Raw genomic sequence first — 15,173 nt, 5'->3', positions numbered from 1 at the left:
AAGGTCATGCACATTCTGTCAGGAAGTTTTCGAGTAATGACATCTTTAATTGTGTTATTCAGAAAATTTGTATAAATGACATTATTTTCTGGTATATTTTCTAATTTTAGCTTATTGTTTATTAATAATGCTTTTATCTCTAATTCTTCTATAAACATACGAAGACTGCCGTTGAATCTGGTGGTGTATAGTTGTCGCAAGAGTTCTTCATACGGTGTGTGATTTTTGAACTCCTTGATTAGCGCCGTCTTCAGTTCGTGCCATGTGTTGGGTTGTATCATCTGCGATATGCGTTGTGCCTCTCCTGTCAGTTGGATCTCGGTCACTCCAAATAGGATCCTTTGTTGTCGAAGATCTTCAGTTGGATATAAACTGCATACATATTCGATTCGGTTGATGAACGAACTCAACTGTCCAGATGAACCATCAAAGGCAGGATTTGTCGGATTTGTCGGATCGACAGCAATGCCTGGTTCAAGTGGATTTCGCTCAATGTCAGTGGTGGTAACGCCATGTTGTATTTGTTGGTGTTGATTGGTTTTGTTTTGTTGTAGTTTTTAACTTTATTTTGGTTCACTTGTAAGTTTTTTTGATTTTGTATTTAGTGTTTCACTGTCCTTGGTGATTCACTATCTCCGCTCACTTCAGTTCACTTAAATTAGTTTTGCAAATCGTAAACCGTAAACCAACTTAACGCGTAGGTACATATGGGGATGATTGGGTGAACGATTGATGCGAGGATGTTAATCTAATAGCTGCGACGATTAGCTCAAGACTGCCCATGCAAGGGCTGACGGGCCAAATTGCCGGGTCCTATGCAGCAAGCTTAGACGCGAGCGAGAGCGTAGGATAGCCCGAGAGCGTTAGAGCTGCTCGGGGCCGCTGTTAAGCCGAGTGCGAGAGATTGCGATATAAAGAGACGAAAGAATTCCGCTGCATGTGCATATGCGGTAGCAAATGATCTTTCCAGTGGGGGCATTGGAAATGACAACAACAAAATGCATTTCCTTTGGGCCGCACCACTGGCAATAATTTACAATATTTAAGCTGCTTGACCCGACACCGAGAGTGGCGTGATTCTGGCTTGATGAATCAATGGAGTCCATTGTTTATATAATAGGGCCCTAGCTTGTAGTGTGGGAAGAATCAGTTATTGATTCTTCAGTGGTGTCCTGTTACTTGTGTGGATGGGGTACTAGTGTGGATGGGGTGGATGAATTGGACATAAACATAATGTGTATGGGAGGTGGAGAATTATGGATATGTCACTATATATATATAAATAAAGATATACATGAGGCTTTTTTATAGTTTTATCTAATATGATCAGCTTCTGATATACCCTTCCTTTTTATCACTCGCAATACCAGAATTGTTTTGAATGTAATTATTTTATTGTCTATAAAAAATTGTTCTTATATATTTTAAGGTCGACCGGAAAAAGTGCACAATTGTACTCTAATCAATATATCTGTGTCATCATTAACGGTTACTTGTAGTGATGGTTTCAATGGCGGCCTACCGCAACATTTTCTTATGGAGCTGACGGACACTAATACACATGTAAGATACACTAGATTAAAAATATTTTATGTTCAACTTTATTACTCACCCGTCATACATACTCGTATTAATATTATATAAACTGAGAGGGGAGAGAAGATCGCTTGCAAAAAAAACCCAGAACCGCCGTATGAGATCTGACTTTGCAAAATAAGAAAATATAGGAGTCTCGGGCTCCAGTTTCAGTGAGTCCTTAGACATTAGTAGGACGTCCATCAATAAAATTGCACACGATCACATCGTGTTTATTTAAAAAACCGGTGAAAAAGAAGCACGTGTCGAATGGCATAAGAAAATTAGCTTCAAAAGCTTTTTTAATATATACATACAGAGGTGAAGAATCAATCGACATTATGAGTGTTTTAAAGCGTACCAAATGCCAGAAAAGTCTTCGCAACAAACCTTTTCAAATCAACTGGTCGTTCGTTAGTTCGGAAAGTGGTCAACAAAAACTGGTCATGCTGCAACTTTTTGTTAAAGAAAAATATAAAAATCAATTCTTAGTGTTGTACAATTGAGGAAAACCAGCCTACAATTGTACTTTATTACCACAATCCGAGCTCTCACACATATCCCCACTCAACACCTTTTTTTCGGCGAACTTCAACACCATTAAAATCTACCTCATAATTACCGTCGTAATAGCACAGGCCCAAAACATAGAAATAAAACATAATTATGATCCGACCTGATCCACATTAAGAAATCTGCTAAATATGCCTATTTTTAATGATTCTGCGTTTTTGGTTAGATGCCCAGATTTTCGTACTTTGTGGGTCGGAAGAGGACGGGGTAAAATATTGAAATAAACTGGCAAACTTACAACTGAGGTTATAAACGTTTCTTTCTGGATGTTAGACATTTACTTCTTTCACAATACCCCTATCCTATTTGAGTATCGAGTTTCAGTTGTACAATATGCTGATATCACCGAAGGATGAATAAATGTCGGCGATTCTTTTTTGGTCGGCACTTGGTTAAGTAGTAAAAATACCTTTGTTTTAGATGTTAGATATGCAGAAATTACGCATAAAAATGTGAAAAAATTTAGATACGTCCTTCTTAAATGCAAACGTTTCCAAATTTTGAAACAGACCACATTTTTAATCAATTAATTTGGCGTAATTTAACTCAATATATTTATAGCAATAATTGATTCAAAACATTTTTTACGAGCTATGTTAATTTGTTTATTTCAGGAAATGAAAGCAAATATTACATCAACGAATCCAAGATTTACGGTTTCGGGTCTTACTCCAGGTGCCCTGTATAAGCTATCTATATTTTCCTTTAATACAAAAGGCCGATCTGATCCTGAAATACTTAATGCGGCTATGCTCCGAATGCCAGAAAAGCAGCTAACATCAGAACAGAGTGAGCAAAATTTTTTTTTTTACTTAAGCTTGGCTTACCTTTGATATATTACAGTCCTCTATTTTGCTTGCTTACTACCCGAATATTGTTTATCAAAAAGATCTTTCAAATTTTTAAACAGACATTAAAGTTCTTTAATTTCATATACCCAAAAATAATATAATTTTAATAATCTTAGGTTAGTTTAGATTAAGTTGAAAGTAGTGAAAAAGAGAATACGGTATCCACGTACCTGTGGTCCGAGAAGAAGTGCTCTTCCAGGACCCTCCAGGATACGATGTTGCCATGTAACTCATGAGAGGCAAGTGCGAGGTCCAGGACCTCCTTGCGGTTTTTAATAATGAAGGTGGCATCACTCCCCCTATTTAATAGGACCATCTGAGTGGTCAGTAAATAGTTGAAAAGGTACTCACCCCTTTCGTTGGTGTCAGGGCTTCCCCACTGGCAGTGGTGTGCATTGGCGTAGCATCCTACGGTTAGGCCGTTGTCCTTTGCCTCGCAGTCTGTTATTAGCGCCCTGAGCGCCTGTGAGCACCCCTGGCCTTCGAGGCACACTGCTGTTTGGTCTTCATTGCTGAAATTTGGGAGCAAAAATAAGTGCAAATCTCTTTTTGCAAGAATGCAGGTGCGGGTTTTACCTGCGGTGTCAGCTACGTATAGCTTATAGTCAGGAGTACTCGACCAGAGACCCTGTTTCCGAGGACCCAGGGCTCCTGAATGAGGACTATGTCGGACTCAGAGCGACAAAATGGAACATATTATCGGTGACATCAAAGCTGTTTGCCCCCCTAGTCTAGTCCTTTAGTAATTAAGGCAAAGGTCTTAATGCAGGAGCTTTGGCTAAACATGCTATTTTGGGATGAGTCAATTCCAATGAACTTGGGAACAGCATGGAACTAATTAAAAAAATCCTTGGGTCAGTTGGAGAAGATTACCATACCTCGATTTATGCATACTGATCCCATGTCACCGATTCAAGTACATGCCTTTGCAGACGCCTCCATGAGAGTCACTGGAGCGTGCGTCTATATACGTAGCAGAACTGTAGAAGGTTTCAAAATCAGAAGAGTTTTTCTAAAATGAAGAACAGAAAACTTTTGGTGCCTGTAGTTTGAAATTTATTGGGCGGGACGAAAAAATGTGTAGCTAACCTTCGGTGGCAAAGCGGGCAGATTTCGCTAGGAGCGAGAGAGCGAGCTTTTATTGCGCTCCCGCTTTACCCTAGCCAAAATTACACTAGACTTCATAACTACGATTTCAAGGATTAACAATTTAAAAAATATTCAACTATTCCATGCAAAATCACGGATAAAATTGTATGTCTTGGGCAGGTGAAGGCATATTTTCTCCGAGACTGGGACTGGCCATACGCCCTGTCAAAAACTGTGTGTTCGTTGTAGAATTATTCTGCCCTAGGGATTGACAAAAAAACGAAGCGGAGTGGGCCGCGTGGCAACAGTCAAATGCGATGTACAGCTAAAGAGAATTTTGGGCTACAATGAGAATGAAATAAAAATCATAACTAGTTTTTTTGGATCGAAATCATGGCTTTACCATCACGACAATGCCCCCATTCATAGTGCTAGAGTGGTAAAAAAGTGGATAAATCAACAAAATGTGGAATTGCTAGACTGGCCGCCGTACTTCCCGGACCTTAATATTATAGAAACGGTTGGGGGTTATTGTCTCGAAAAGTATATTAGGGCGGAAGGCAATTTCAAGACTCTGAGACCCTAATTGATGCCATTAAATCAGCCTGAGGGGAATATACTTATTATATTTGATTAATATTATTAAATATTTTATTAAGTAATTATTCAAGTAAATATATAAGTAAATAAGTAATTTTATCAACCCAATAGTAATACACTCTAAATAACAAATCGAACAATTTCATGCTTTTTTAAACTTTAAGCTAATAATCTTCGTGCGGAGCTTTTATTCTCGCCAGTTGTATCGCTAACAATTGGATTAACCTTAGCTGTACTGGTCGCCATACTAGCGATTATACTCGCTCTACGAATACCATGCACAGCTTCATCCAGAAGGCGTCAGAAAGAACTGTCTAATGAGAATATATCAAGAGGTGAATCTCCAGGACCAAGCGATAAAAGTTCTGCAAGTAAGGATCTAGAGGATTATGATGAAAAAAATCCCGATGTTGTACCGGAAACTATTGATTCAGATGATCAGGTAAGAGTCGAGTCATTTAAGTATTAATTATATCTAGAGAAATCGGTTCGATCACTAACCATACAGTATATAGATGTGGCAGTTCATTCAACGAACATGTTGCACAGCGATGGGAGTCGCACACCCGCATCCCAGTCAAGGCCCGCAGAGCAAAGAGTAAGAAGTTTTTGTACTTTGTACGGAGGGCACCATACACAGGAGCCGTATTCTAAGATCGGATGAACTAGCGAGGTATAGAGAGTCTTTGTTATATAGGGGTCGTCAAATTCCTTTGACCACCTCTTTATAAACCCAAGCACGTCCATGGCCTTATTTACCATGGTTGAAATGTGTTCGGTAAACTTTAACTTTGCGTCTAATAAGACACCAAGATCATCCACCAGGGTAATTCTCTCAAGAGAACCACCAAATAGGGTATAGGGAGCCAACAAGGTGCTAGAACGATGAAATGTCATAATTTTGTCGAGGCATTAAGGTGTAACAAGTTAGCACAACACCATGAATGAAAGTTATTGAGATGGGATTGCAAGCGAGAATGAAATGAAATGTCCTTATACTGGATACATAGTTTAACATCGACCGCATACATAAGTACTCGAGAGCATGTTAATACCGAAGGCAGGTCATTAATAAAGAGTGTGAAGAGTAAGGGGCCTGTGGTACTCTCGAAGAAACCTTTACTGGTGAAGAGAGGGAGTTTTTGAAGATAACTCTTTGATAACTGGCACAAAGATAGCTAGAAATCCATCTCAGGAGGTTGGGCGGAAACCGTAAAGGGTCAAGTTTATGCGATAAAGGAATGGTTTACAGAGTCGAATGCTTTACTAAAGTCGGTGTAGGTCGGATGAGTGTGCGGACGTTCTACGCTTACTTTTTACGAAGCAGTAAAACTGTTTAAGGCCCTGAGAAAAACGTATCCTGCTATCCTTATAGCATTTTGCATTAAGAACTGAAAAGTTTGACCGAGCTTATTACATAGCGAGAGTGAGAAGTAGGAGAACGAATATCCTGAAATTTGGTATAAAGTCTTTATTTTAAGTTTTTTCGGCTGGATAACTCTTTGGTAAACCAAGGTGTTTTTCCAGATCTAATCGCACAAGAAAGCGGGACACAAGAATCAAAAAATGTGCCAAGAGCATTGTAAAAAATGTTTGTGCCTTTTATAACATCAGTGCACAAGTACATACCGGACCAATCAAAATTCCTAATTAGATTATTAAGCAACGAACACGTTCAGGTGGCCTACTCGACCGATCCAATACAGTTGGTCCTATATCTAGCGACACTTCGAAAGTAGGATGGTAGGCGTCTTCAGGTATAGTGAGCGAAAGGGCTCGGGCTAACAACTATTGGTTCGGATCCGATAAAAAGCAAAGATCAATCAATCTACCCAAGGTTAGGAACAGGTCCAGTAAGCAGTCAAAAAAATCATGTAGTGGAATGGGCACTAGTTATTAGAGTCGTTTACCGAAGACCAAACAAGAACTATGGTCTGGAACTATGGAACATATGATCCCTATCTGGTAGCGAGGAGATATCCGAAGAAGTTGGAATATACAAGCAAGTAATGAAGTCAATTGTACACACAGGAACTCCAGGTCATTTTGAACCTAGACTTTTAAATGTTCAGACGTGAAGTTTAAGTCCACTGCAATGAGAACAACACCTGCACATCGAGACGAACGGTGCTTTCTAAATATTGTGTACCTACACTTAAAGGAAGCTGTCTTTCTGACAACGGTCAGCTCTTTGCAGCCCTTACGCGTCTGCCTCATGAATTTGACCATGTCGGTCAAACCATTTCGTTGCGCGATAGCATCACACACACGAGGGTTTTCGGGCCTGATTTTTAGTGCACTGCGCTATTGCAGAGCCAGCAAGGGATCATAAGTTATATCCTTTTTACATTATTTTTTGACACAGACCATGGCGTTTGTTAAAAATTTAATCGATACTATTGTTTGAATAAGCAACAATTATCTGGCAACCCTTTTTTTCGTGCTAATAATGTATATACCACTTAACTCTCAAATAAACGTTTAACCGTACCACTAGATTACCACAGTACCACAGATTAGTAAGACTGATATGACAGCGGTTAAAACGAGAGCTAATAAAAGAGAAAGCTACTGCCCAAAAAGTTTCGTGAGCGAGGTTTGAGTAATAGGGAGAGAACGATAAACACGAAGAGCTACGACAAGAGAGCGGGATATATGTTAATTGAGAGCGTAGTTACAAAAAACAACAAAACAAACACACTACTAACCGACGTACGAAATATATAATTAAATTATGTTTAATTAAAAGATGAATTCGGCAAAACACCGGCGTAGCTCAAAACAACAATATGTCTAGTCACTACGAAAGAGAACGAACGATTTGCCTCCCATAGTTTGAAATAGGCTCCGATCCCGTAATATGAAAACAAAGAAGATCGTATTTTTCCAGAGGAGACTTTAACCCTCATCAACGCCCGAGCCCTATATAGCGAGATCGACAGTGACAACAGCAGTAATGAAAGCGGAATTAAATCGTTCAGAAATGTACGCACACGTACATTTTTACTTTTTAATGCATGCAAACGTATTTAAAAATTGTTTGCTGATTTACACATTGCACGCTGAATACCCTAATGACAATTATTCGACTGTCAAGTCATGTCTGAAATATATTATGTATTTACTTATGTATATCTGATCATTATAATCGTATATGTACTCTATATTATTCTTTATAATATCTTTAACAAAAATGAGTATACATATAAAGTGGTTAACAAATGTATGAGCGTTGCTCATCTTACTATTGTATTGCCGTTGCAAAGGCCCTTTTTCAAGACCAGCTACTAGTTATGAAAAGTTTACATTTTGTCGCATAGTGCTAATAGTGCTATTACTACAGACTGGAAAGATATTTAAATTAATTATTTAATATATCGGGAACATAAGGAAATATTTAATCATCACAATCATTCTAGCCCGACAGTACAAGGAACAGACAACAGATTTCAACAATCCATACTGACCACAGTCCTAGTAGAGGAATTTCTTTAAATGAGCCGCAACATATAACAGCTGCTGAAATGACATTACGCACTTCCCACGGCATGGGCTATTGTACTTTACGCAGTGGAGTGCATAGCCCGGTACAGGCTATGGCTGGAGAAATCTCAATTGTAAGTACATATTTTTTGTAAGCAAGTAGAACAAATCATCTCTGTTAAGCTATTAAGCGCTTTTAATAAAAGCGAGTTCTGTATTTAATGAAAGTCGAGAGTTCGCATGTAATTCACAATTTATTAGCATATGTAAAGCGACTTATCGCGTATGTACATATGTAGGTAATTGGGCGAACGATTGATGCGAGGATGTTAATCTAATAACTGCGACGATTAGCTCACGACCGAAAAAAGCCAGGGCTGACGGGCCAAATGTTTGGGCCCTATGGAGCAAGCTTAGACGCGACGAGAGAGTAGGATAGCCCGAGAGCGTTAGAGCTGCTCGGGACTGCTGCTAAGCAGAGTACGACAGATTTATATGGACGTTGACATGCAATGTTTGCATCTTACAAGAGGCGATGCAATTATTGCACCGTCAAGTAGCAAAACGCAGCCCTCCTCCCGCCCAACCGACCGAGAAGCGCTGCCGCATGACGCGCGGTGCGTAGCCGAACAAAATGCGTATGTTAAGAAACTAAACATGCATTCAAAATACATTTACGAATACGACTACAATTACTAATTACTAGAAAGGTGAGTGAGGATTAGCAATTTAATAAGAGGAAGAGAATTAGTGGTGGATATAATATGATAGAGGCAATATAAAGAGAATTCCTCCGGTTTGTAGAAAAACGGCCCACAAAAGTCCACGCCTGTGATCTCAAAGGTATGAGAGCCGTCGAGCCGCTCCTTTGGAAGATCTGCAATAAAATGCTCCAATATCCTGGGCTTCAGTCGAAAGATCAAGATTGGATCGAGATCCAACGAAGAGTTTTTCAGTTGACCATCTACCCTGAGAAGTCCAAAGTGATCCATTAATGGCGACAATGATGCAATTGAGCTCAATGTCCTCCCATAGCTGAGTACGCTGGACTAGTCGCAGCAATACCTGGGTTCCATGTTCAATGTCTGAGACAGTGAGTCCGGGGCGCCGAATTCGGTTACAAAACTTGTGAATGTATCCGAAAACGCGTTACAAGGAAGCAAATGAATTCGCATACTTGGAATCAGAAACCATGTATATGTAGGGCGATTTACCCAGAAGAGCCTTCCGGCGAAGTTCAAGGGCTGGCTTATCAGGTAGCAAGGTGGGTGGCCAGTCATCTGAGGAGCCGCAAAGAAATGGAGGACCACCCAAAGAGGTGACTCATTCACCTCATTCACCACCACCATGTGCGTTTTATTAAGCGAGTGATAACAACAGTGAATGGTGGACAGCTATACTAGAGAGTACAACGCGCTGATGAGAAATGAGACATGGGAGCGAGCGCAATTGCCGTCTGGCCAAAAAGCAATTGGATGTCGCTGGGTGTACGCAATCATGCACGATGCAAATGGAAGAGTGGAACGTTACAAGGCTAGACTTGTTGCCAAAGGATGCGGACAAAAACTAGAGTAAGAGTTTTGAATTGTGAAGAAAATATAGTTGTTCGCTAATATTGAAGGAGATCATTTTCGCCCTGCCAAATAAATAATTAAATTACAGTCACCCAAAGTTTTCGGTGATTTTAATTTAGAAAAACTTTTTTCATATTTAAAGGATTTTTTGGAATTTTTATCGCTGAATACGAATCTGACCTCCAAAAGCTAGAATTTCAAGATTTTGAGAAAAATGTACTCAAAGTCTTAAAAAACACTGCTTTTTTTGAATACGTGTAGAAAATAATGCCGAAGTGCTAGATTTAATTAGGCTTAAGTTAAAGCTTGAATTGTCAACCAAATGAATCAAATCGAACAGTCCTTGAATGAATCCAAAATTATCATGTAGTTAAAAACTAAGGTGGTAAATACTAAATATATATTCTGAAGAGTATGCTTAATCGATATTATTAGTTTTATAAAATCGTCCCCAGTTAAGACGCTGGGTGGTGGTTAAACTGTTCTTTTGTGGTACGGATTCACGCTCCTATGCCATCTCATCTTAATGCTTTTGCAGTTATATAATATAATATAATTGGCGAAGCATTCATTTTGGTGTTGTTCCGAATAACTCCTAGCTATTTTAGTGGAATAAGGTAGAGCTGTAATGACCTCCACGTTCTCGGCCTACTTGATCCTCTAATTATTATAGATTATTAAGCACTCATTACTTATTATATTCTTATCTTAAAACTCTAAACAATAAAAACATTCTAAAACATATTTTTTTATTTTATTTCAGAACGTTACTCCACATGTATATTCAAGCTCAATTTCCCAATGTACACTACCTCGCCAGTCGTTGCACAATGCTTGGCCAAAGTATAATTGCAACATAAGCGGAATTAGACCAACATCAACGTTTCATCAACTTTCTTTTCCACAATCAAGAGTGCATAGCCATAACCATTCACAATCATTGCTTGGACATTCAACTGCATCATCTTTAGCTTCGAATAGCTCTATTCCTTCGACATCAAATGTTTTACCTCAGCCACAAGGAAGAACAATACCCTTGCATCATATAAACCAATCTCAAAGCGGTAGAGTCTGCATAGGACTCGGCAGCGATGAAATTCACTCAGTTGAACAAAATCTTTCCGATGACGAGGTTACCGTCCAAACTCCATTAATGATTAAACGCGACAGCACTGTATGACTATAGAAATTCCACAGGGTGGTCGACACTCCCCTGTGATTACATTATTAATATTCTCTGTATCCTGAATTTCAAACTCTTAGAATAAACTTTTATACTTTATTATTGAAACAGTATTTTTCATAGTTAAATTATTTTGCGGTTGAATGTAATGTAATTTATTAAGATGCCAAGCTTTTTTGACAACTATTTACTTCGAAATTGAATAAAACGATTAGGGTCGAACGCAATAATGTTTATTTATACCGACGGCTTAGCTGAAGATTGCTTGCTTGTTTACCCGGCCAGTTAAACCTTAATTCGCGAGATCGATATGCAACCAATGCGGTGAGAGATTAGCATAGAACTAATTTTGATGATAGCAGATCAAAACAAAAGCCGAAGCGGCAACTGCATAGTGCCCTTCCAACGAAAGTGCGCCGCAGCGCTGCCGAACTTCAGCGTTTGCAGTACACAGGTGGTTCATTATTGCTTTATAAATCTAAACTTATTATACTAGCAAACAGCAATCGTAATTTTCTTAAGTACATTATTAAGGCATTATTACGAACAGTAATGAATATGTAATTTTATTGTTTTTGTGCGGTGAAATAGAAAACATATTCTAAAGTAAATTGTTTTTTATTTTTAAATTTATAATTTTAAATTTTTAAATTCTATTCTTTAAGTAAGATATAATATTAGCTTCTGGATCGAAACACTGTATTATTAAAAACGAGGCGGAACGTTGTGAGTTGCTGCTGCGACAGCAACTCTACATTTATAACCGTATGGGTCAGTATGGCTCTCCTTCGGTAAACGGCGCTAACATTGAGCGACAACCAGGGCGTGCTAGCGTGACAGAAAATCTGGATACAAAATGTCGTTGCTCTAGCTCTTATAGTCTCTGATCACTAGGCGCTAATAGGACGGACGGACAGACAGACATGGCTCAATCGACTCGGCTATTGATGCTGATCAAGAATATATATATTTTATGGGTTCGGAAACGCTTCCCTCTGGACACATCCATTTTCACCAAAAATCTATCACCGCGATAGGCGAGATTGTATTAGATCTAGTATTTAATGTATGTCGATAAAAGGTGAATTTCTAGCCACAAATGAACGCGCATACTTTCGGCTACCATGAGGTGCCGCCATAACTGTAAGCTTCACTTTTTCACTGGTTAAAGGAGGACATACTGCGGTAAGATTATTTGGCAATATTGTGCTAGGTTTTATAGAATAAAAAAGTTCCAGCAGTCAGCAGTAGCGGCAACTTGCGACAATAATTGCTCTTGCGGATTCATTTGGTGCTGTTAAAGGCAACTCCGCGGGACCACCGACATGATATTTTATTCGCGGGCCCAAGAAAGGAACTGCAAGTACAATTTGCAATTTGGACCACCCAAAGAGGTGACTCATTCAGCTCAGTCGGATGAGCCACTCGAGACAGAATGTCGGCTGGGTTTAAAGCTGTGGGGACATAACGGCATTCCATTTTTTCGATAATTTCCTGAATCGTTTCCATTATATTGTCAACAAAAATATATTAAATCTTGAAGGCTCGTAAAATCTGTGAATTTCCAGCGTAGAGTCTGGAAGGAGTAAAAGCCGAGGAAATTCAAGTCGATGAATCTGACCAAAACTGGTGCATATTTCATAACTGATTTTGGATTTAGTAATTACGGGACCAGCTAGTCCGAGAGGATCGTAGAATCGCGCTATGGATGACAAAACAGAGCGCCTGTAGGAATTCGAAGAAGATTGTAGGGCCGAGAACGAAAATAACAGCAACAGCAAATAAGCAAGTCTTAAAGTTTTAGTCACATGGCTGCCATCGTCGAACTTCAAAAATGTTTCCTTCTCCTTTTCCGGAACTGCATCCAGCACAGCAGGGATGTTCGAACACCATTTCCTCAATTTCAACTGGTCTATAGACAAAATTCCAGCAGTTTGCTCCCGAATTCGGACAGCCTCTTCCTGAGAGCTGGCTCCAGATATCAAGTCATCCACGTAGAAGTCACGGCGAAGGATTTCAGCTCCAACTGGAAACGCCATCTTCTCGTCCATTGCCAACTGATGCATCGCTCGCACAGATAAATAGGAGGCAGGCTTCGTCCCATAAGTATCGGTGTCCAATTGAAACACGCAAGTCCTCTTCCCTGGAGTTTCTCCACAGAATACACTGCAAGTTGCTATCCTCGGTCGAGAGTCTTACACACCGATTCATTTTACAGATATCTCCCGTAAGCGAATATGAAACAGTTTGGGTTGGATTACGGGATCGGCCATTAAAACGTCGTTCAGGGAATATCCAGATGAAGTTGAAGCGGATCCATCAAAAACGACGCGAAGCTTGGTCGTAGAACTATCTTTCTTCATGACGCAATGGTTAGGCAAAACATAACGGCCCAAATCAAGGTATTTAACATCAGGGCGGCGATCAAACTTTCTCTCAAGGGAATCTACGAAACGCTTGATTGTAAGATTCTCCCAGGATCTCCAAATTATATTTAGCTGGCAGACGAACAAGAGAATCGCCTTTATGTAATCAACGGAAATGCTGGAAAAAGTGTGATTCACAATCTAGTTCTTCTTTGGTAGACTTTACTATTGGTTCGATGCAATTTTCTACCTTCCAGAACCTCAAGCCGATCAAGCCATTACTGTGATATAGGGCAATAAGGGAAGTCGAGGTAGACGCTGAAGTGGAGGACTCAGTGGTATGCTGAGACGGCGTTGACTCAGACAGTGCAGACTGAGATGGAGTATACGGCGCTGATTTCCCTTGGGCTGCGGTATCTTCAGGGCTACCAAAATGCAGGACGGTATGGTGCCTACCCTCACAGGTACGACAGATGCTCGAGGTGCACTAAATTAATCGATGCCCTGTTTTTAGACAATTTATACACAAGGAGAGCCGCTTGATTTCTTTGTGGCGATTTGTGGGGGACAACGATTTAAAGTTTTGACAGTACCGGACCTCGTGAACACTATCGTTGCACAGCGCGCAGCGTGCTACGGTTTGCTTCGTTGTAACCAATGTGGACCTAAAATTATTATGCTTTCTACTTCTGCCCAGCTGACTGCTCGACGCATAGCTTGCCATAGAAAAGTCCATCGTCTCCAATGATCTGCATCTCTGATCCAAGAACGAGGCCATAGATTCCCACGACGGAATTAAGTTTGCGAATGCGGGGTCGTTGAATCGTTCCTCCCACTTCTCTTGGCTCGCTGGATCCAGTTTTCGGAGAAGCTGTACGACGATGCGATCCTGCGATCTGCTCAAACCCTGCAGCGCACGCATATGAGAATTAAATCTGTCCGAAAGTTCCCGAAGCATGACCACTGACCCAGGTTCCACAGCCTGGAGCGCCAAGATCTCATTGATGTGTGCCTGAAATACCAATCGCCGATTATTGAACCCGTTTTCCAACAAATCGAATGCCATAGCATAATTTTCTAGCGACCGAACCGTCTCCAATAAGTCCGGATGGCTGTCGATGATGGTGGCAAACATTGTCTGTCCAGTTCGCATCAACGTGTGAGTTGCTAACTTGATTTTTGTTAAATTTTTCCAACACCCACTTTGTTACGGCAGAGTCATCACGCCCGTTGTTGTCCCAAACCTCTAGCAATGTTAAACGGCGAAACTCATACTTGGCTTCTATATGCCATCTTTTTTTTCGAAAACGGGCAAAAAGTGGCAAAAGATGTTATTATCACCGTAATCTAATAACCGTAATACTTTAACGAAAAACATACCAATTATAGTTGCTAGCAAGAGCGCGCGCCGAATAAGTTACACTCCACAGAACACAACTACATTTGCTAAATTTCAGTTGTAAAAACACTCGAAACACAAAACACACCAACATACAACGTGGAATCTACATACCTGTACGACTATTTTCCATATTTCCAAATTGTTTTTACTTTGAAGCAAACACTTGGTCAGCTGCCTTTGTTTTTGCGCCGCAAACAAACCTCAAATTTTAAAAAAAATTTCGAAAAATTTTTTTTTTATCTTGAGTAAGTCATTGAGCTCTAGGCGCTAATAGGGACTGACAGACAGACAGGGCTCAATCGACTCGGCTATTGATGCTGATCAAGAATATATGTATATACTTTATGAGGTTGGAAACGCTTCCTTCTGGGCGTTACACACATCCACTTTTACCATTTTGAGTATCGGCTATACAAATTCTATGATTTACACATTACAGTAAAAAGAATGGCATCCATGTGTTTTTTAACATCGACG

The 15,173-nt window shown here is 39.9% G+C and overlaps 1 protein-coding gene and 1 long non-coding RNA gene across 5 annotated transcripts in view; one reads left to right on the top strand and one right to left on the bottom strand.

Moving 5' to 3' along the window:
- side-VII (sidestep VII) overlaps positions 1 to 11,041 on the top strand; it is a 33,032-nt gene extending 21,991 nt beyond the window's left edge. Inside the window, exons 13-17 of one of the 4 annotated variants that reach the window (XM_001359073.4) lie at positions 1,430 to 1,563; positions 2,763 to 2,937; positions 4,853 to 5,130; positions 8,108 to 8,305; positions 10,509 to 11,041. In XM_001359073.4, the coding sequence (XP_001359110.3) occupies positions 1,430 to 1,563; positions 2,763 to 2,937; positions 4,853 to 5,130; positions 8,108 to 8,305; positions 10,509 to 10,925 (1,202 nt within the window). In that variant the 3' untranslated portion in view covers positions 10,926 to 11,041. Of the gene's footprint in view, positions 1 to 1,429; positions 1,564 to 2,762; positions 2,938 to 2,991; positions 3,081 to 4,268; positions 4,376 to 4,852; positions 5,131 to 8,107; positions 8,306 to 10,508 lie in introns of those variants that run through there. The other 3 variants (XM_015182145.2, XM_033376884.1, XM_033376885.1) reach the window with 3 other exon arrangements.
- Positions 3,340 to 4,271, bottom strand: LOC117183331 (uncharacterized). Its single transcript, XR_004468488.1, has 3 exons — positions 3,878 to 4,271; positions 3,576 to 3,815; positions 3,340 to 3,511 (listed from the first exon to the last, which is right to left on the bottom strand). It is a non-coding gene; the product is annotated as an uncharacterized lncRNA (long non-coding RNA).
- Positions 11,042 to 15,173: the final 4,132 nt, after the last annotated feature.

This window comes from Drosophila pseudoobscura, chromosome 2 (assembly GCF_009870125.1).
Source record: "Drosophila pseudoobscura strain MV-25-SWS-2005 chromosome 2, UCI_Dpse_MV25, whole genome shotgun sequence".
In the NCBI taxonomy this organism is placed as follows: Eukaryota; Metazoa; Arthropoda; class Insecta; order Diptera; family Drosophilidae; genus Drosophila; species Drosophila pseudoobscura.
Note: the sequence above shows the minus strand (reverse complement) of the source record. Positions and strands in the feature narration are given on the sequence as shown.